General features: G+C 43.2%; 1 protein-coding gene across 1 annotated transcript; it reads left to right on the top strand.

Annotated features, from left to right (window-relative positions):
* The first annotated feature begins 9,702 nt into the window (after positions 1-9,702).
* Positions 9,703-17,728, top strand: vgll2a (vestigial-like family member 2a). The gene is made up of 4 exons (XM_061813181.1): positions 9,703-9,792; positions 11,148-11,421; positions 16,001-16,480; positions 17,662-17,728. The coding sequence occupies exons 1-4, from the start codon at positions 9,703-9,705 to the stop codon at positions 17,703-17,705; spliced, it is 888 nt and encodes a 295-aa protein (XP_061669165.1). The 3' UTR covers positions 17,706-17,728.
* The last annotated feature ends 4,633 nt before the right edge of the window (positions 17,729-22,361 follow it).

Genomic DNA, 22,361 nt, shown 5'->3' with positions numbered 1-22,361 from the left:
CGTCTCCTTCCTTTCTGCCTCTGGCTGACCTTCTATTGTGAGTTGCTTGGAGACTGGTCGCCCGACTCTCCAAACCCTCAATGTACGCCCCCGCCACCTCAAACCGCCCCCATTTGCTGTACCCCATTCACGCCGGGCCCTCCTTTTATTCCCCTCGCATATGAAACGCACACTCTGTGTCTTGTCTTATTCATGCCCGCCGGCGAAGCCACACTTTTGGTGATGTCAGGGTAATGGGGTGCACACACACACACACACACACACACGCCTTTATTCACAGCATTTTCATTGTCCCTCCTTGTTCATTCAGACACGTCTTTGGCCTTGGGATGGATGCATCTTTGCTCATTGTACTCCTTTGTGTCCCCCCCCCCCCATCGATCAGTCGCCGCCATATTTGTGTTGGCGCGTTAATCGACGCAAAACAAAATGGCGTATCGATCAGGCCAGCGGGCCCGGGTCTTAGGGTGTGCCTGTGTTTTCTTTCTTTCTTTTTTTTTTTTTTTAAGGTCCTAACACAAGCGGTTTGACTGGCACTGCACCTGTGTCGTAGACGCTGAATGGAGGCGAGGTGTCACTCACCCGTCCTCTTAACGAGCCAATTTATGCAGTGCCGGTGAGGTCCTTGGCGAGTCTTTTCAACACGGCGCCATCTCACCAAAATGAGAAGCTTGCCGGTAGGGGGGTGTTTGGGGTGGAGGTAAAGAAAGAGGCTAAATGGCCCAACCGTCCATCTGCCTGTTTTCTCTTCGCTTGTCCTCATTAGGATGGCAGGTGAGCGCATGTCTATCCGAGGTGACTTTTGGCGAGGGGCAGGGTGCAGCTTGGATTGGTCACTGTCCAATCGCAGGGCAGATGGAATCAAACAATGGATTAGTGTCGAGCACATACACTATTGTTTAAAAACTTTCAGAAGTGTAAAAAAACACTTTTCTACCATGTCCAGACTGTACTTCAGATTTATTTTATTTCATCCATCCATCCATTTTCTTTGCCACTTATCCTCACGAGGGTCGCGGGAGTGCTGGAGCCTATCCCAGCCGTCAACGGGCAGGAGGCGGGGTACACTCTGAACTGGTTGCCAGCCAATCGCAGGACACAGAGACAAACAGTTGCATTCACAATCACACCTTGGGCCAATTTAGAGTGTCCAATTAATGTTGCATGTTTTTGGGATGTGGGAGGATACCGGAGTGCTCGGAGAAAACCCACGCAGGCACGGGAAGAACATGCAAAGTCCACACAGGTGGGGCTGGGATTGAACCCGGGTCCTCAGAACTGTGAGGCCAACGCTTTACCAGCCTGAACCACAGTGATGCCTTTTATTCCTAAAAGAATTGTAAAATTATGAATGAATGAATTTTGTAAAATTCCCATTGAGCCTGTCAATTTTTCTTGAAACAAAATGCTACTTCATTCTTCTAAAATTGACTTTTTTACACAAACTTTTCTTTTCAGAAATAATTTTTCTGAAAATTAAGAACGTTTTTTTTTCCTGAAAATTCCAACTTTTGAAAATGAAAATTTCAAATATTAAAACTTTACCAGCTGATACGCTGTGTTGCCTATTTTATTTTATTTTATTTTCAATTAATTGAAAACAATGCATTTTAAAAAAAAAAAAAAACAAGCCTTCAATGACACCAATGTCAGGTCACAAAAACAGTGTGGTTGCAAGTCAATGTCAGGTCACAGTTTATACAAACAATCAACATGAATTGTCAGCCAATGGCAGGGCAGGAATATGCAAAATATTATTCACATTCATGCTAATGGACGATTTAGAATAAGTAAAAAATATTATGATAAGTGAAAATAGTCGCGTTTTAAGAGGAAAGTGGGAATGTTAAGAGAAAAAAAAAGTCGCTCAGCCACTGCGCTGCCACAGACTTAACATGATTTCTGTTAATTAAGGTGCGCGCATACGTAGCTAATGAGCCACCTCTAATGAAGGACCCTTCAAAATGCTTCAAGGTGACTGGAGCATCCTCGCAGCCCGGAATGTTCATCAAACGCTTTTCATCCGCCTCGACTCCCCGGCGACCGAGCGCGTTTCCCGCAACAAGTGCGGCGCCGTGTCCGAGGCGTGCGCCCCCGGCAACGAGAATGCGACGGCCGCCTCTTTCGCTTTTTATCCCTGGCATTCATTGAACTGACGCCGGCGGGCCCCCAGACGGAGGATGACGTGACGATAATTAATACAAAAATCATCAGATACGGAAAAGAGAATCGTTGTCTAATTAAAAACAGTAAGAATTCTGCCTCAGCAAAGATAATGATCCTCTGTCAATGAGGTCTTAATTTATTCACTATAGAATTTGGCCCCCAACCCACAGCCACTATGGATCATTCCATCTCTGCCTGTACAGTGTGTGCATCAGAGATCTGGTCCTAGCCCTCTACTTTTCAACACCGTTTTTTTTAAATCTAACGGAAGCAGTAATGGAGGCACTACCGTGGTGGATTTGCTATGCATACAATATGGACTTAGTAGCAGAGATCAGAACACCCCGAGCTGGCTATGGTCTCGTTATCTGCTACCTTGGCGGATCCTGCTCAACTTCCTCCCATTCATTCCGTCGCGACAACGACTCACCTCCAGGTGCTGGCTCCTTTCCGACTTCAGTTGTGGCGCTGCCATGACCATACAAGGTATACGTTTTATTGTCATCCATCCATTATCTACCGCTTTTCCAGGTTGGATCGTGGGTGAAGTAGCTTCAGCAGGGATACCCAGACTTCCCTTTCCCCAGCCACTTCTTCCAGCTCTTCCGGAGGGATCCCGAGGCGTTCCCAAGCCAGTCGAGAAACGCAGTCTCTCCAGCGTGTCCTGGGTCGTCTTCGGGGTCTCTTTCCTGTGGGACGTGCCCAGAACATCTCACCAGGTAGGCGTCCAGGAGGCATCCGAATCAGGTGCCCCAGCCACCTCATCTGGCTCCTCTCAATGCAGAGGAGCAGCGGATCGACACTGAGTCCCTCCCGGATGAGCGAGCTTCTCACCTTATCTCTGAGGGAGAGCCCGGACACCCTCCGGAGGAAACTCATTTCGGCCGCTTGTATCCAGGATCTTGTCCTTTCGGTCACGACCCGCAGCTCATGCCCATGGGTGAGGGTAGGAACGTTGATCAACTGGTAAATTGAGAGCTTCGCCTTTCGACTTAGCTCCCTCTTTACCAAAACGGACCGATACAAAGTATGCATCACTGCAGACGCTGCACCGATCCGTCTCTCCATCTCCATTTTTTGTCAATTCTTCAATATTCATAACATACAGAAGATTGAAAAGACGGTCCTCGGAGGCCTCTGGTGCTACAAATATCAATATGAAAGCAAAATGTACAGTATAAAAACTATGAATTGAATCTGCAAAAATCAAAGGTCAGGTGAGGTGTGCAACGCAGTCAGGGTCAGAGAACCAAGGCAAATAAAAGAATTCTAAATCAGATGACAAACCCCCAATGTTGCTCAACCGGCTGGTGCGACCCTGAGTCTTTTGTGGGTGTATCGCGCGCGTGTGAGTGCGCATCTTCATGATGCGGCTGCCCAGACTCGGCTTTTGGACACCTTTTTCTGCAAGGATCTGGATGCAGGACTCTGGACTTCATCGCTGCCCCCCATTACGCCCATCGAGGCTACCCGTGAGGACAGTCTGCGGCTCCGACTCGGTGGATGGTGTCCCGCCTCTTTGCTTAAAAGCGAAAATGTTTACTGGCTCCCACACTTGACGCTCAAGCCACATTCTTAGTTTTTTAATCATTTCTTTTGTGTAATGGTTCTTTGTGAATCCTGAAAAGTGCAGTTTTATGTATTATTATTATTGTCATTATGGTCCTTATTATTCAGAGTAGATGACATATAGTAGTAGTAGATAGTACAACCAATATGTGATCACATATCATTAGTCTGATGAGATCATCCCAAATCTGTGATGATTCCAAGGCGTCCGTATGCGGTCATGACTTGAAAAGACGAAACTGGTAAAGAATGTCTCGGGACAATTGCCAAGTACGGCGAGAGGATTCCGACTCTGGCGTCAAGGCGTGCCGCAAATTCCTCGACGTGCTGCGGGCCTTCTTGTCATTCCTCCTCTGCAGAACGTTCACGTTTTAATTGAGAGAACGCCGCGGGCTGGAAAGCGTCGCCGATGTTTTCATCCGTGGGGATTTTGTGTCGGTCGTCCCGTTTGAAGAAGAATTGCACATTGGGGACGTCTGTCTTAATTGAAATCTTTAAATCGACAAAAGATGGTCAAAGGACTATTAAAGGGGGACCTACTGTAAGTGGGGCAAATATGGCCAAAGGAAGCTTGAATGGCACAAAAGAGAGCCAAGACCAGCAAAGGAGGCTGGATGAGACCTCAAGAGGCCAAAGGAGACTGAAAGGTAAGAAAGTCACCTTTTGGCCTTTTTCTGTATCTTTGGTCCGATTCGGCATCCTTTCGTCTCCTTCGACATCCTTCTTTGGTCTCCAGAAGATTCCCTTTGTCCACTTTGATTACTTTTGGTCTACTTCAGGTCTTCTTTGGCGTTTCGGCATTTCCCACGTGGGCTCTTTTGGTCCATTTCAGTTTCCCTCACGGTGGATCAGCTGGTAAAGCATTGGCTTCACAGTTCTGAGGTCCCAAGTTCAATCCCAGCCCCGCCTGTGTGGAGTTTGCATGTTCTCCCCGTGCCTGCGGGGGTTTCCTCCTGGTACTCCGGTTTCCTCCCACATACCAAAAACACGCAATATTAATTGAACACTCTAAATTGCCACAACGTGTGATTGTGAGTGCAACTGTTTCTCTTTATGCGCCCTGCTGTTGGCTGACATCCAGTTCAGGGTGTACCCCGCCTCCTGCCCGTTGACAGCTGGGATAGGCTCCAGCACTCCCCGTGACCCTTGTGAGGATAAGAACCAAAAGAAAATGGATGGATGGATGGAGTTTCCCTTGGTCCCTTTTGGCAATTTTTGTTTTGTATTTATGCTCTTTTTCCTGTTTGTTTCCCTTTGGCTGTGTTTGGTCTCTGGTTTCTTTGGTCAGTCATCCTTTCATTTTTTTTTTCAGTTGCCTTGGTTTTTTTTTGTTGGGGGGTTTCCTTTAATTGCCTTTGATCTCCCCTGGCTTCCCTTTGTCCTCTTTGGACTCTTGGTTCCCCCAACGGTCTACCTTGGCTACCATTGTCCCAGTGTTGTATTTTATTGGTTTAGTATTGGTTTCTCTTGGTCCCCTTCGGTCTCCTCTGACTTCCTTTTTTTGTTGTCCTCCAGTTTCCTTCGATCCTCTTTGGTCAGTCTCCTTTGACAACTAGGAACCGTGATCTCTGCACTTCTGAGAGTCCTCAAGAAAAACGTCTGCCAGAAGCTGCTCGTGACATTCTACCTCTCGACAATCGAAAGTCTTATATACTGCTTCACAGCGCAGTTCTCCCACTACGCTGAGGCAGAACAGAAGAGACTCCAAAGCACGGTCGAGACAGCGCAAAGTATCAATACACCCCGATGCCTCTGAAGACCCCTGCCAAACCACTTCTTGCACCTGTTGCCCTCTGGTAGGCGCTACTGATCCATCAGAACCAGAGTAAACACAGACACCAAGAATAACACCGACACTCATTTCACATTCCTCTAACGTGTACATTTAAACGCCACTGCTACTGTACATGCAGTGTTTGGGTCTACTCTGTACGGTATATCATTTTTGTGTAGCTTCTGTCATTTTTTTCCATTCTATCTTCATTTTTCATTCTTAAAACGCAAAGCTGGAGTTGAACCCCATTTTTTTTTATATATCTGCCCATACATGACAGTAAGCAAACCAAATTTATTTTTATAGGGCATTTCATACACAAGGTAACTCAATGCTCTTTATGTGGTTAAAAGGATTTGTATACAAAGAGATAAAACATTTGAAATGGGGGGGAAAAAACTTAAAGTGACAACAAAAAATATATACCTGAGTCTCGTGATCTCAGAGCGCTGCTGGGCCAGATACTGGGTAAGGATTTCTTTCATGTATTCAGGACTTAAACCATTTTGTGATTTGTAGACCAGTAGCAGAAGTTGAAAATCTCTTCCAAGTCAGTGTGAGGACTTTACAATTGGAGTTATATGCTCTGACCTCTTTGTTCTGGTCAGAACGCGAGCTGCGGGATTCTGAATGGGCTGCAGCTGTTTAATGCTTTTTGGGGGGAGTCCAGTCAGAAGACCATTAAAGTAGTCAAGTCTACTTGAGATAAACGCATGGATGACTTTTTCCTGGTCTGTTTGACACATACATGCCTTCACTCTTGATACGTCCTTCAGATGGTAAAAAAATAAATAAATACGTTTTTGTGATTGTTTTGATACTGTTGAAAGTCAGGTCGGAATCAATCAAAACACCAAGGTTTTGGATTTGGTCTTTAGTTTTTAAAGACAGTGAGTCCAGGTGTTAAAGGGCTTTACCTACTCTCGTCAATGTAAAAAGCAAAGATAAAATGAAAAGAAAAACAAAGACAAAAGTAGCACAAACACGAAGAAAAATGGACACAAAAAAAAGGAGCACAAAAGGTTAGCCGCCGTCTGTTTTTCAAAGCGCGTTAAAAGCGAGCGTGCCGTCATTTAATTAAAACAAAAATGGCTCAGCGGCTTGATAATACAAACACTTCCCAAGCTCACAAAGAGTTAACTTTTCACTTGGCGGCATCAGAAAAGGAAGGTCAAAGTCAATTGAGGACTTTTTTGTCACTTTTCACATTTAATTTGGCCTCAGCTCAAGCGTATTATCACGCAGAGGTAGCACAAGGGCAGCGTGCTCAAAGGCGCTTGCAATACCCACTTAGCAATTTTCTTATTCATGCCTCGTCAAAGACAAACATTTCCACAAGAAAGGATTCAGGGTCTGCTTGGTGGCGGGAATCATGCTTCAGTTGGACACGTGAAGAAAATCGTCTGCTGGAATGCACAGTTTTATGCCACAAAGGGTAAATAATGATTCGCATAAAACAGATTTGCATTCTTTTTCGTTTTGAACCCACATCATCCCAGTTTTGGGTTCCTTTGATCTCTTTTTGTGGCCTTCAACCACCTTTTGGTCTCAGTTGGCAGACTTTGGCTTCCTTCAGTCCTCTTTGTCCTCTTTTCGTCTCCCCAATCTTCCCTTTTCTGGTTTCCTTTGGCCTCTGTTCCATCCTCACCAGCTCCCTTCTTTCTTCTTTTTTTTTAATTTTTTTACTTTAGCCACCTTTACCCAGTGGTCGTCTCGCGTACCAATCCCCGCTTTGGTCTTCTTTCCCTCCCTTTTCACGTTGGTTCCGCTACTATGTAAGCCCCATTTTTAATCTCTTCTGGAAGCCTTCGGTCTCCTTCCCCTTCCTTCCCTGTTTAGTCTCATGTGGCCCCCATTGGACTCTTTCAGTCCTCTTTGGTCCTCCCATTGTTTGTTTCTTGGTTTCCTTTGGCCTCCTTACTTACCTATTGTCCTCCCTTTGTTCTTCTTTGGTCTGCTTTGGTCCCCCATCAGTCCCTCCTTTGGGTCTGCTTTGGTCCCCCATTAGTCCCTCTTTTGGTCTTCTTCGACCCCGTCTTTGCTTTATTTGTACCGTTGGGTCCCCACATCAACTCCATTCTGGTCTCGTTTGCCCATCATTGGCCTTGTTTCCCTTCACTCATTTCTGTCTTCTTTGACCCCGACTTATTACTCTAGCCCCCCACCACCCGGTCCTGTTGGCCCCCCATTTGGTCCCCTCATGAGACTCTTTTGGCCTCATTTGTCCCTCCTTTGTCCCCCTTGAGTCCCTCTTTATCCCCGTTTGGGTGCTGCAGCTCTTGTTGTGTCTGTTGACAGCTACAGCTGTCTCCTCGCTTTTACATGGTCACCATACCGAGGCCCGCACACCCTCTCGCAAACACACAAGTGTACAGCTTATATTGTAGCAACATTGTTGAGTCCAATTAATGCTTACAAGAAAGCAAGCATGAGTCAATAAAATGTCCTCAATGCCAGCCACAGTGTGCGTGTTTAATTAGATCTGTTAATGAATATTTCCTGTCAGTGCACCCGCCCGCATCGTTTACAGAACAGGCTGAGCGCGGACAAACAAATCCTCTTGTCTTAACGAGCCTCACAAATGGCTGCCGAAAGTGCGCCCGCTATGGCCGCTATGCCGTTTGGAATCCCGACAATCCCCGCCCGCTCGCGCCCGCCGGCTTCCTGGTGTAAACGCACTGATTAATGCCGCCGGCCGGCATCGCTTAGAGGGAAACGACGAGGATAAGGAAGAGCGGCATTTTACCTGGGACAAAAGTATTGGGGTGCAGACAGGAAGTGGAGGAAAAGTGGGAAAATGTTGTTCCCCTTGCAGTGAGAACATCTTAAAGTCTTCTTGGAAGACTTTCTTGCAGTATACTGAACATAGAACCAACGGGACCAAGGGTGGGCAAGGACCCTAAAGGGGACTGAGGGGGTGACTGGAGTTTAAAAACAAAACATAACCACAGAGAACCAAAACAAGACCAAAGGGGACGGATGGGGTTGCCACAAGGAGACGGAGTGGACCAAAAGGGTCTGAAGGGAAACTAAAGGGACAAAGAGAAGAGAAGAGTAAAACGGGCCCAAGGAGGACCAAGCAAAACTGAAGGAGACCAAAAAGAGTTCGAGGGGCTGAAGGAGACCAAAATGAGACCAAAGGAGGGCAAAGAAAAATCTAAAGGGACTCATGGCCGGTAGATGAGGGACAAAGGGGATCAAAAATGGCTGAAGGACAAAATAGGGATGGACAGGACGAGGAACAGGAAATTTCATGTTTGACTTTTTTTTTTTTTTTTTAAACACATTTTATCGTAACACCTGAGTGTCCACACAGACTAAATTAGATGAACACACACACGTGCATACACACAAATGGGTGTGTGTCCTTGGGCGGAGATGTGCTGGTAGGCCGTTGGTAAATGAAGGGTCACAGTCGGGTCTTTGCCATCATGCAGCCGAACAAAAAAAAAAAACAAAAACGAAAAAACGAGAATGGGGATGAGCACGGCGCGAGGTAACAATCGCACACACCTGCTCGGGGATCTCCTCGACAACGACACACAATGGAGTCGTGTGTCCGGGAAGGAAAGAAGGAAGGAAGCGGGGAGGTGGGGGTTGGAGAAGCGAAGACGGCAGCAGCCGGGAAGACAGGAAACGAGGTTAAAGAACGTGAAAAGGAAGGTGGACTAACCACGAGTTGAGGAAGAACGGGACGAGACCACGTTGGCTCCTGGTTGGAAATACGACATTCCCCACAATCCTCCAGGGCAGACGGTGAGTGTCATCGAACACACATTGAAAATGTGTAACACTGGGGTGCAGGAAGTAATACAGTTTCATCTATCGATCAGTCTGTCCGTGTTCCTCTCAGTTCGAGCGTTCACTTCTTAAGGATGTATTGACCAGGCGGCCATTGTGAGTAACCCTGGACGTGCGCTGAGGTGGAGCCGGGCCTGTGATTGGAGGAAGTATCCCCGCCTATTGAGGCTGTCTCCTGGGTACGAAAGTAAGGGGGGCTGAGTCCTGGGCCCTGTATGGAGGGCGTGAGGGGGGGCTGGGCCTTTGGTGGGTGTGAGTTAAGTGCTGTCACTGCTTAGTTCGCTGGCACGCCGCTCAAGGACTCGGCCGCATGCAGAGAAGAAGAAGAAGAAGAAGAAGCGTGTGTTCCGCAGCTCCAGTGACGCCCGGCCCATGCTGGTGACGCCTCCGCCATGAGCTGCTTGGATGTGATGTACCAGGTGCTCGGAGCGCAGCCGTACTTCACCTCCTACACGCCCTACCAACACCAACAGCAGCAGCAGGTTGGCACACTCGCACTCCATAACTTGATTTTTAAAATGATTTTTTTTCTCTTCCAAAACATCAACAACAAAACTGCAAATGCAACCAACGTTTGTCTTTTTTGCTAATGACATTTTTAAAAATGTTTTTCTTTTGTCTTTCCATTTTATCAAGGGTTACAATAATATATATTTGTAAACATGCATTACTAAGTGAATACAGCAACGAGAATTTGTGTACTTTATTTCTAAAATGTAAAATGTGCTTTTATTGGATAAATATGTTTGCCAATATTATGTTATTAGTTACAGGTGATCTTCATGTTTGTTTAAATAAAACTTGGGTTTTTTAGGTCCTCACCACTAAAAATAATTTAATCTTAAATATATGTATTTGCTTCATTGAATTTATTTCAGACTTGAAGCCAAAATAAGAGACAATAATAACAGTGAAAAGTAATAACATTTAAAAAAAATTAGTATTGCTGGACTAAGAATAATAATTGTCTTGTGTTTTATTTGCTCTACAGGTAAATAAGATGATCATATTTTCATGGAAAAAAATCCATTTTTTTTACATTATGAACTTCATTTTTGGCATTTATAATAATTAGCATTTAATTATTTACTGGTTATATTTTGAAAAGCCAATTAGTCGAAACTCATTTTGTCATCTCAACAGAATGTTTAATACTACAAATCATTTATGGCCCCCCCCCCAAACTCTGTTGCGTCCATTAAATATTTTTTTTCATTTTAGTCTTGACTAGCAGTCATAATTGCTTGATTGCATTTTCAAATTGGCCGAGGTTGACAATAAAAATATATTTACCCTTTTGGTGTGCCATGGCGTTTCTCATACTCTTTGATCTCCACCAAGTAATTAAGTTTTGGATGTTTTAAAGGATGCACAATTAATCATAACATCTGAAAGATATCAAATCTTAAAATGCTTTTACATTTCGTGATGATGAGTTGGAAAAGTCATGAACTTTCCTCGTTACGCTGGATGTACATCGCGCGCGGGTTCAAGGAAGGACGCACACGCTTGGGTTCAAAAAGTGTCATTTATTTCTATGTCATCTTTTGATATTTTAGAATGAAGCACTTGAATAGAGGCCACAGAGGTTATGTTTTTTGAAAGAGAATATTAATTAAAAAATCAAACGTATGCTTTTTTTAGCTCGTGCAATTTCTTATTAGCAACGTGAAAATGTATCAACTTTAAGAGAGGGAAGCAGGATTTCCAAATGATGTCTTGGGGGCCCAAAAAAATCATTTTTATTGATAACCGTCGAGTTCGGGTTTAGGGTTCCTAGTAAAGGTTTCAATGGCTTTGAAAAAAAAATTTCAAATGCTCCCATTTGCTGTCGCAGAAGCTGACCTTGGACTGGAAAATGCAAGACTCTCGGGACGGCGGCGGCCGCCCGGGCCCCCCCGCGCCCCACGCCATCAAGGAGGAGGACAAGGAGTTGCCCCCGGGGGCCGAGTACCTGAGCGCCCGCTGCGTCCTCTTCACGTACTTCCACGGAGACATCAGCGCCGTCATCGATCAACACTTCAGCCGGGCCCTCAGCCACGCCTCCTCCTCTTCCTCCTCCTCCTCCTCTTCCTCCTCGTACCCACCCAGCAGCCAGAAGACCCCCAAAGGTATGCCTGCCTAGTCTTTGTACAGCTTCAAACAGGTGTCATACACAACTTCAACAATTACCATCTAAACCTGGGGGGTCAAACTCATTTTTTGTCACAGGCCACATTTTACCTACGCTTCCCCTCGGAGGGCCGTTATGACCGTGAAACCATCAAAATCTTTAACCGCCTCATCAAATTTACATATGAAATTTATGAACTGGTTTTGGAATCAGAAATCACGAGTAACGGGTTGTGGTTTGGTAACGCAAAAATGCTCGTAATATCTCAACGCTATCATTTATGACAGGGCTCGGCAACCTTTTTGAGGCTGAAGGGTACTTTGCGAGCACCGATCGTATGAAGGGCTACGTGACCTGTTTGCGGCACATTTCAGACTCAGTTCATTCCACGTACCTAAAATATTTTTCTTTTAATTTATTGCAGTAAATGACATTACAGGTATTTTAAAATTGTAATCCACGTAAGCAAGTCAGATTCAGAATTTTAAGCACGAATAATAGTAACAATTTGTGGCCTATGGTATTTACCTCGCGGGCTACCATTCGCCCACGGGCAACGCGTTGGTGACCCGTGATTTATGATGTGACAATTTGGAATTTTGGTACGGATTTGAACGAAAATCATGAAAGTTGATACATGTGATTTTCCTTCGCGGGCCACATAAAATCCTGCAGCGGGCCGGATCTGGCCCCCGGGCCTTGAGTTTGACATCCGTGAGCCAAACAAATACTCGGCTGTCCGTGTACCACCGATCATGACTAACATCAAAACACGGGTGCGACGTTGAAGTCTGAAGCAAAAGTAAACATAAATGTCTTGAAATTTGACACATAACAAAGAAGAGTCTTGTAAAAAAAAATAATGAAAACACTGAATGTGAATGATTAATAGTCCCCTTCCATCAAAATCACATTTTTCTACTCTTTTATGTATAACAGAGATCAACATGAATCTGGGACGTGAGTTTGCTGGGTTTTGTTGATCGAGTACAACGGCAAAATGTTTCCAAAATGGGTGGATTTGAAATTGCGACAATTAATATTCAAATCTCTGCCCACATTGAGGTTTTGTACCTACAACTCCTACAACTCAACCAGGATTTAAGACAGCAATACCGAATTCTCATTTTTAAAGTAACTGTGGCGGATGAGATGGCGAAGCTTACATTCATTCTCAGTTCGCTTCATATGAATTATGAGCGGATGACGAGCATCACTTAAAAATGTCGCCGTCGCTTTTAATTTTCACCCGCATCTCCTTTCAGATCACTTTCCCTATTAGCGGTTGAACAATCCAACGAATTGTGCTTCACAATGACAGTCAGGCACTGAAGGTCGGGACGCCGCGATGAATGCTTGGTCGCCCCTGAGCTTCTAGTCGCGAATAGACGCTGTGATGTGGGCCAATCACAGGAGGCTCAGTGGTTAGCGCATTCACTTGGTTAACCAGGGGTTGTGAGTTCGGTTCTCACTGGGGGGCCAGGAGGGGTTGTATCAGGAAGGGCATCCGGCGTAAAAACTGTGCCAAACAAATATGAGCGTTCATCACTGTGGCGACCCCTAACGGGACAAGCCGAAAGAAAGTAGTAGTATGTGGACCAATCACAGGCAAGCTGTTTTCCCTTGCGGATGGACGGTAATTGGGTAAACTGAGCTATTTGCACAAAAACTATATTTACATACTCATTAGAAATCAGACTTTTCACCTGCCAGGTGGAAAAGATCATGTAGATCAGCTGGGTGAAAAACGGGGGCATTCTGGGCATTTTCAACCCAAATTATTTTGAAAACCCTGATAAAGGGATGTCAAAGATCATGAAAAATAAAAGCAACATTTGATGGAAAAAACAAGCATTCATTTTTGCCGGAAAATGACTCAGACCCTTATTTTCGGAATGTCGTGGTATGGACACTTTACCCCATGCACCCCCCACCCGAAAAACAAAACAAACTCAATGACACCGAACACCAGAGAACCCTCTCACGCACATAAAAAAAAATTATTCACCCAAAACCGTCTTACTAAAACAAAAATCTTCTCACATACACGGGGGGAAAAAAAGCAATCTTTGTTTCCTTTGCAATGCTTTTTATTTTATGTTTTTTAAAAGTCTAAATGAAAGTCCAACGTTTGTGTGTGTAAAAGGAAGCTGAAGACTGAAAATGGAAGCCGTCTCAAGTGCTGCATTTTGTGTACGTGTGTGAGGTTAAAGTTATTTTTGGCCTACACATCTTTAAACCTGCCACTAAGCCAACTGTGTACATTTCCAGAGGAGACAAAATAAATTACATAAAGACGTACAGGGAGTAAAAAAAAAAAAAAAGACAACGAAGACTGGTAAAAGCACAAGTACTGATTTAACTGCTGTACTGAAGTAAAAAATATATAGAAAAAAATGCTAAATGTGAAAAGTAAAAATTTTGTTTAACTGTCAATTATGTACATACTGTTGAAAAATAAGTTGCCACAAGGGGGGGCGTAGTATCTTCTTTAATGTTGCTTGTTTACGAGCGAGCATTATATCTTTTGCCTCAAAATTATAATGTGTTCAGTGAAAGGCGATACTGCCTGGAAAATTTTGCCATCAACACAATGTATTAGACTACTAGAATTTATTTAATTTTTTTTTTTTTTTTTTAGCTTTCATTAAAAGTCTACGTTGCTGTAAAAATGGTTGATTTTATATATATATATATATATATATATATATATATATATAATTTTTATTTTTTGCTTTAACAAGCTACTTTCCCGCGTAAGTGTGCTTTTTATTCCCCGGCCCGAGCAGTGCATTTGCTCACAAAACACAACGTCGGACAATGAAATGCTCTGTGTGCCGACTAATTGCCTCCTTAACCTCACAAGCAGGCACGTCAGCTCTAATAAGGTTTGCGCGCTATAAGGTTCCCAATTGTCATATTTTTCAGCGTAACGCGAGCGCGGACGCACACGGCGCTGACCTCCTCCAAGGCTAACGTGCACACTGTGTCACAAGGGAACGTTTCTTGATAGCGGGGGAAAAAAAAATGTTCACGTAAATCATATTCTCTGAGGTGACAATTGTATTTTTGGCCAATAAATTGAAAAATGTCATAATTGACAACAGAAATGCTTATTTTAGCATAATGGACCAATACGAATGTTTGCATTTAAATATTGGAACACAAAAAATTAATTAATTTGATTTTTTTTTTTTGTTTTAAGCAATTACATAACACGTTTATTTAGCCCTAAAAAATGTTTTCTAGTGTACTACTTGCCCGGGTTTGTTTCCAAAGTAATTAAGATGCCTTCCCTTAAATTGCCACATTTGCACACAAAAGGCAAATTTAGACAATGAAATGTAATGGTGTGAGTCACTGATGGTGTAGTGGTACACACGCTTACCTTTGGTACGGGCAGCGTGGGATCGATTCCCGCTCAGTGATGGTGTCGCTATCTGCCCTGCGACTGAATGGCGACCAGTTCAGGGTGTACTCCACCTTTCGCCTGAAGCTAGCTGGGATACTCTCCAGCTTTTCTGTGACCCATGTGAGGATAAGCAGCTTGGATAATGATATGACATGTAACGGTGTGTATGACAAACATTTCGACACTCAAATGGTAGACTTGAACTCATCCATTGTCAAATATCCATCCATCCATTTTCTTATTCGCTTATCCTCACGAGGGTCGCGGGGAGTGCTGGAGCCTATCCCAGCTGTCAACGGGCAGGAGGCGGGGTACACCCTGAACTGGTTGCCAGCCAATCGCAGGACACACAGAGACAAACAGCCACACTCACAATCACACCTAGGGACAATTTTAGTGTCCAATTAATGTTTCATGTTTTTGGAATGTGGGAGGAAACCGGAGTGCCCGGAGGAAACCCACGCAGGCACGGGGAGAACATGCAAACTCCACACAGGCAGGTCCGGGATTGAACCGAGGACGTCAGAACTGTGAGGCCAACGCTTTACCAGCTGCTCAACCGTGCCGACACCATTGTCAAATATTTTTATAGGGATCTGAATGGAATCTGGAAATCTGAAATCCAACTGATGAATACAACGGCCAAATATGTCTCGGCCAGCTTGTCTGTGAAATTCAGGTTTGCAAGCAATTGTAATGACTAACACATCACAGAAGGTGGCGGCGTTGCGTCACTTTGGTTTTGAGATCAGCACCGGTTTTGAGTAGACGATAAAAATTAGACGGTGAATCTCAGCTTGTCACATCAATTATGAGTGGGGGGGAAGATAAGTCGTGAAAATTTAGGCACTTGAGACTGGAACACAGTATGTACAGGTGTGGTATAAAAGTGTTATAAGTTGTGGTAGCTAGTACAAAATGTGTGTCGTGATCATAAGAAAAGATGACGCAGTTCATAGAGTGAAACCGTTGCTTCGGTGAAAGCAATCCATGTTCTATAGCTGGTTACTCAAGAACAGAAATAGTTTTTTTAGGGGGAGGGGGGTCAATGGAGGCTCGTCTACTCTTTCTTTCGATAGATTTTTTGCTAATGTCGCAGAACAATATTCTGCGGGTCTTGGTATTTGAAGAGAAAACATCCATCAGATGCAGCTTGTATTTTCAGACGGATCCTTCCCGATGAGCCAAAGAAATTTCCCGGCGTCTTTCTGGAACAGTTCCTACCCGTCTCCTGTCCCTTCGTCGCTGGCGAGCGCCCTGTCGGCCCCCCACTCGGAACTGGCCTTCGCCGCGGGGGACCCGTACGCCCCGTCGCCCCTCCACAGCCACCTGCATCAGCCCGGCCCAGACGCCTGGCATCCGTCCCACCCGCACCACCACCACCACCCGTACTCGTTGGGGGGCGGTGTAGGCGCGCAGGGCTCGGCGTACCCGAGGCCCACGGTGCACGAGGTGTACGGCGCGGCGTTCGATTCCCGATACGGCTCGCTGCTGGTCCCGTCCGTCAGGCCTCACCACCGCCTGGCATCGGGGGGCGGCTCGGTGACGGGGTCCGGCGGCTCGCCCTGCGACCTGGGCGGGAAAGGCGAGACCTGGAGCGGGACTTTCTCCGGAGTCGGAGAGATTGGACTCAACATGGACGCAGGTGAGAAATGCAAGATTTTACAGGAAGAGTTTGCAATTTTTACCCACACTTCACTAATCCGTGGCCGCCCGAGTCCGATAGGTTGATCTTCCTCTGGCGCGGTGCTTTTTTAAAATATAATAATAATAATAATAATAATGGAAATCAGTTTTAAATGTTTAAAATGAGTTGAGAAATGTTTTTTATTTTGTCACTAAAATGGTTGACCTTTGCTTGAACAGGTTTGTTTCAGCTATGAATGAAAGATGACGGTAAAGCACTATATTAGGGAACAAAAATACATTTGACAATAATGTGAAATAATTTTGTGCTTTATATGGTCAGCTAAAAGGCTATATTAGGCCACCAAAACACTAACAATTTTATATTTTTGCTAAAAAAAAAAATGCTATTTACCTGTCTAATTGGGATACTTTAAATATCTCATTTATTTTAAAATTTGTTTTTAAATACGTTTTGCCTTTAAGACACTATTTATTCACCAAAATATTGTATTAGACCACAAAAACGTGTTAGCTTAAGATAAAGATTTTTTTTTCCAACAAGTTTAGCTTGGCCTTGAAATTAATAACGGCTTAATGAGACAATAATTTGAGTGTTTGGAAAATTAGCAGCAAATGTAAGATTTTTTTTATATTGGTAATATATTATATGAAGTGACTTTTTAAAAAGGTTAAAGATGAAATTTTTGTGCAGCAAACAGAAAGTATGGTGGCCTATAAGGGACTTAAAGGCATTTTTATTGCACAATCGGAAAAGTCAAAGCAAATGATGGTAAAGTCAGTGACATTATTTTTTTAGCGATCATTTGACACTGCAGTGTAGCATTTTCCTGGCAAGGTTAAATCATCGGAAATACAAAATGTTTTGTTATGGAGAATTATTGTTTATAGAAATATGTTGAACCAGGGGCCTCTTAATTTGACATGGTAGGTTTTGCCGGTTTTGTTGCACCAAACTTGGTCATCTGGGGGAAAAAAAAAACAATAACAGCGTGCGAGCCGCCGCATAACGAAGTAACAACACTGGCGGCGAAAAGCCGAATTAATTGATGAGGCATTCCGCTGCCTGCTCGGCTCGTCTTACGCGCCCGCGAACAGCTGTCGCCGTCGCCGTTCCATTTTTTTTTTTTTTTCCTCTTTGATGCCTGCTGTTTGTCTTTTCCGCTTTGGTCCTCTCAGGTCTGCAGACGCAGGACAAGAGCAAAGACTTGTACTGGTTCTAGACGCTTTCTGACCTTCACTCCGCTTCACTCTGACGGGGGGGGGGGGGGGATAAATAAGAAAGCAGGACAGATAAACTTGACTGACGCTCTGCTTGCGGCTCACTTTTGACCGCTGGTGCTTGAAAAGTCTTGAGGCATTGCGACAAAGCCAGGACGGCGGCGGAGAAGACTGGAGGTGACGCTTGGACGGGAGGGGGCGTAGTGCTGAAAGCTGTAGTGGTTTCCAAAGCCCCCTTTCACACTGAATTCCAAACAAATTAGCGCCTCAGAGGTGTGTCATGGTAGAGTTTTATTTGGAACGCAACAAAGCCAGCAAGATGCCCGCTGTGTTAAATAATGGACCTTTCCGACCTGTCAATCACTCGTACAATAATAGCCAATCAGATAGCCGCATTGTCTTAACCCCTGGCTTGAAACGCCCCTCTCGCCGTATTGTCCCACAAGTAATGCTGGTTGTTAGTAGCCTACGCTTGGAAACGTTAATGTTACGAAGAAAATGGTCCTCAGATGCGCTTGGGAAACGTGCAATTCTGATGAAAGATATCCGGCTAGGTTACAAGGGGGCCAGTTGATTCATTTTCCAAAGCCTAAAACACAGTTGACGAAATGTCTACAATGGATTAAGGCTCGCGGAAGAGCGTGCGTACAACTAAATGTGAATAATATTAACAAACATAAGGCTGTATGTTTGAAGGTAAGTGAGGGAGAAGTATCTTCTCTGAGTTTGATTGAATTATTATCAGTGCTTTATACGTTGCAGGAGAAAAACTTTCACTTTGTTAGTGTGTCACTGGCCTGCTGAATGAAGTGTGTCATGTTTTATGCCGAAGAGTCGGATTATTGATACGTAAATGCGCGATGTCATGCAAGAGAAATGTCTATGTGCCTATTTGTATCACATCGGACTTTTAATACAGAGCACTGGGTTCCATTACGAGCCAAGTCAAATGAATACTTCTAAAGACTACAATGATTTTACTCGTGATCTATCCAAGTAAAAAGTACTAACCCTGCTTTACATGCGCGGTACAATTCCACTACTTTATCCTGTTGGATTTCAATATGAAGTTTGTGAGGCGTCAAACCTTCGCTGTAACTCTGACATTGCGTCCTGCTCGGTCCAAAATCTGAATTCCGTGTACATATCCTAGCGTGAAATAGTTGAGACCTCTCTGTCGAACTTCCTTGGATAGGTCTGACGCATTTGGCAAAAGACATACCCCGATATTATCTGGAATACGCGATAGAGAATCCACTTCTAACATGTCCTGTTCAATCGCCATTTTGTAAGCTTCTGGGACATGGCTACGGGGGCGGAGGTTATAAAATCGCCATCGGAAAGGTCCATTACAGTTGCGATGAGAGTTCGCACTGGTCGCGGCCCCTCGCTCACTTGACCGCATTCCAATTGTTTTCTGCCTCTCCTGAAAAAATCTCACCCTCCTTGCCCCCTTAGAGCCCTACACCGGGTTCTGTATCAAATCCAGTTTTCCCGGAATTCTGCAAAAGATGACAGATTGTGTTTTTTTGTTCTTTGTAAACTGTGCCGTCTTGAACTCAACATACGTGAAAGCCCCCCTCCACCCCCATCCCACCCAGTATTTCCTGTTTCAGCTCTGTTGCACCACTTTGCCAGGCCCTCTGTGTGAAAGGGGGCTTTTTAAAACAGCTTTCGTATTAAACTTGCAAAGTTCCTCACTGTCAACAAGGATCCCACAGCAGCCACGTTAACAGTTTGGTTGACCTGCACCCGCCTCTGCACCCCCACCCCTCCTGGCCCCTTCCCCCTCATCCCGAAATGGACTGCAGGATTTGCTCACGTAATCTTGCTTCTGTTTGTTTTCCCCCAATCGGACTAAAACACAGGGGTGAAATCATTAGTCGACTCTACTATTCTATATCGATTAGATATCGACTAATTGCTGGACGCATGTTTTTGGCTATTGTCTCAGTACAGCGTTGTACTACGTTGCAAGCGTGTGGACATATTTGACCAAAAGTGACACCCGAAGCATGTTTATCCACACAAATGTTAAAAACTCAAGTGAAATAGAAAAAGTGAAACAGACGACAACTGCAAAAACCTCATTCAAAGTAATGGTGAGTTGTATTTTTATTTTATTTGATTTTTTGTCGTTCAAGCCCTTCCTAAAAAAGTGTCTAGGATTTTGTTTTAGAAGCTTGATTGTGCGATGAAAAACAAAACAAACTGTGATTGAAAAGTGGCTAGAATGTGATGCATGCCCCACAGTTGAAGGGGTAGTGGGGGCGGGGGGGTCTCCGGGTGGGATCTCACTCGGCTATTTGGAGCCGCTCGCTGCCCCCGTGCAGCTGTCAACGACAACTGCTCGTCGACCCACCGCACGCGGGGGCGTCTCCACCGTTGTGGGCGTCCCGATGAAGTTCAGAAAGAGGAAACATTTACTGTGGCAACTGCTGTGAAACACAAGCACACATTCATGTGTGCTTGTGTGTCCATACTGTGCACCTGTGACGTTGTAAATATTTTAATATATTGCCAAAAACGGTCTTGCTTGTGTGCGTCTCTGTTGTTTTATTGACAAATAAATACAGCAATGGTGAGTGGGTTGCGTTTACTTGTGAGATTTAAATTGAATGTAACGGACCAGTCATGAGTCCCAAAAATAAAAATTTAAAAAATTAAAAAACGCGTTCAGACGTGTTGGGTGTGCAGGTCATGACCGCAGAGGAGGCCCCAAAAAATAAAAATAAAAATAAATACAAATTTGCAAATGTTGCAAGTTCCTTTGGTCCTGGAAGCTAACGGCGCAAATTCTGCAGTACCAGCACAAACCATCGGGGGTAGGATTGGGATTGAAAGCAAATCATTTCCACAAACAAGAGACGGGATTTGGGTAAAAGCGGAAAATTCTTGGTGAAAATAAAGCCCTAGTTGAATTGTTTTGTTGAAAAAAAAAATGTTGTGAGGGTAAAAAAAAAAAACGTTTTGTGAGGAGAAAAGTTTTAATATTTGAAATTTTGATTTTCAAAAGTTGGAATTGTCAGCGAAAAAAAGATGTTTTTAATTTTCAGAAAAATTTTTGTCATTTCTGAAAAGAACAATTTTTATAATTTTGTGTAAAGACTCTATTTTAGAAAAAGAAGTAGCATTTTGTTTCAAGAAAAATTGACAGGCTCAATGTAAATTTTACAGGTTCAAAGTTGAATTTTTTTTAGGGATAATATATCAAAATACAACTTTAAATGGCAAAAAAAGTCATTATATAGGCAGTTATTTTTCAACAAAAATAAAAGTAAAAATGAGGACATCATAATTTCTCATTTATTTTACAAGAAATTTATATCTTTAAATAATTTAAATTGGTTTCAATTTCCTATGGAAAAAAAAGCCTAAATTATAAAATCACTACAGTATTTTTAAATATCATTATATTTAATTATATATAATTATATAAGATCATATTTGATTCTTTTAGAGAAAACAATTGTATTTTTATGAGGAAAAAAATTATAAGGAAATTTTAAAAATGAATATTAAAACTGTTTTTTGAGAACATTTTCACTACAAAAAAAATGTTAATCAAAAATATTGAAACTGTGACGACGTCTTTTCTGTCTTGTGGGGGGCTCGTTGCCACCACGTCGGTCGCCGGTGTTAAAAGCATCTTCTTTCTCCCTCGTGTGATGTCGCCCATCAAAGCGCGCCCAAGGAGACGCGGCGCGATCGGGTTTCTCTCCCCTCCCGGCGACGTTTACAGGTCCGACGGAGCAGAACACACCTCGGACAAAGGATGGTCACCGTCCAGATGCAGTCCACGTGTTTCTACTTGCCAAGAGAAGAACGAGACATTTGTTGAAATGCAACCAGGAGGTGCTACACTGAACACACCAGGTGCGCCTTTCATTTTTAACGTCCTCATCATCATAAGAAATGAAAAAAAAAATGTATTTGAAAAAAGTATATAGTTGGAAAATTACAACTTTTATTCTAAAAAAAAATCCACATAATTCTTGCTTAAAATGAGATTTTATTATTTAATTGGTGTAACATAACTGCATTGTGAAATGACTTGTTTACAACTTTTTTTCTCACCAAAATTCCAAATTATTTTTCTCCAAAATGTGATTTTATTATTTTACAACATAAAATCAGAAAAAGAATGAAAGTTTGGTTTTGTGAAATTTGATTTTATATTAAGGGTCTAATGCTAAAATGACAATTGTTAGTTTTCTTGAGGGAAAAAAAGCAATTATATTATTTAGTTTAAATCACTTGTAGTCTTGTCACCCAAAATTGAGTGAAAATAATAATTTTATGCCCAAAAAGGATAAACGTATCCTCTTTTTCCAAGGTTGTACTGTTGCAACAACAATAAAAATATTCTTGAGAAAACTCAGCAAGCATGAGAATTATTTACTTAGTTTTTTTTTTATTTAAATCTTTTAATTTAATGTGAATACATGTGTACATTTTTTATAAAATGTTTGTATTTTTGCAAAAAAAAAAAAATCCTTACAAAAAATGCTAAAAAAAAAACCTGATGACAGAAACTTTGTATTTTATCAAGAAAATATTTTTTCTATGAGCAAACAGTCATAATTTTATAATAAAATCACATTGGAGTGAAGGATCTCATGTTGGGTGAGAATGAAACTTTTCAACCAAAAAGTTGC

Source organism: Syngnathoides biaculeatus, chromosome 23, assembly GCF_019802595.1.
Source record: "Syngnathoides biaculeatus isolate LvHL_M chromosome 23, ASM1980259v1, whole genome shotgun sequence".
In the NCBI taxonomy this organism is placed as follows: Eukaryota; Metazoa; Chordata; class Actinopteri; order Syngnathiformes; family Syngnathidae; genus Syngnathoides; species Syngnathoides biaculeatus.
This window is presented reverse-complemented; position numbering and strand designations above follow the sequence as displayed.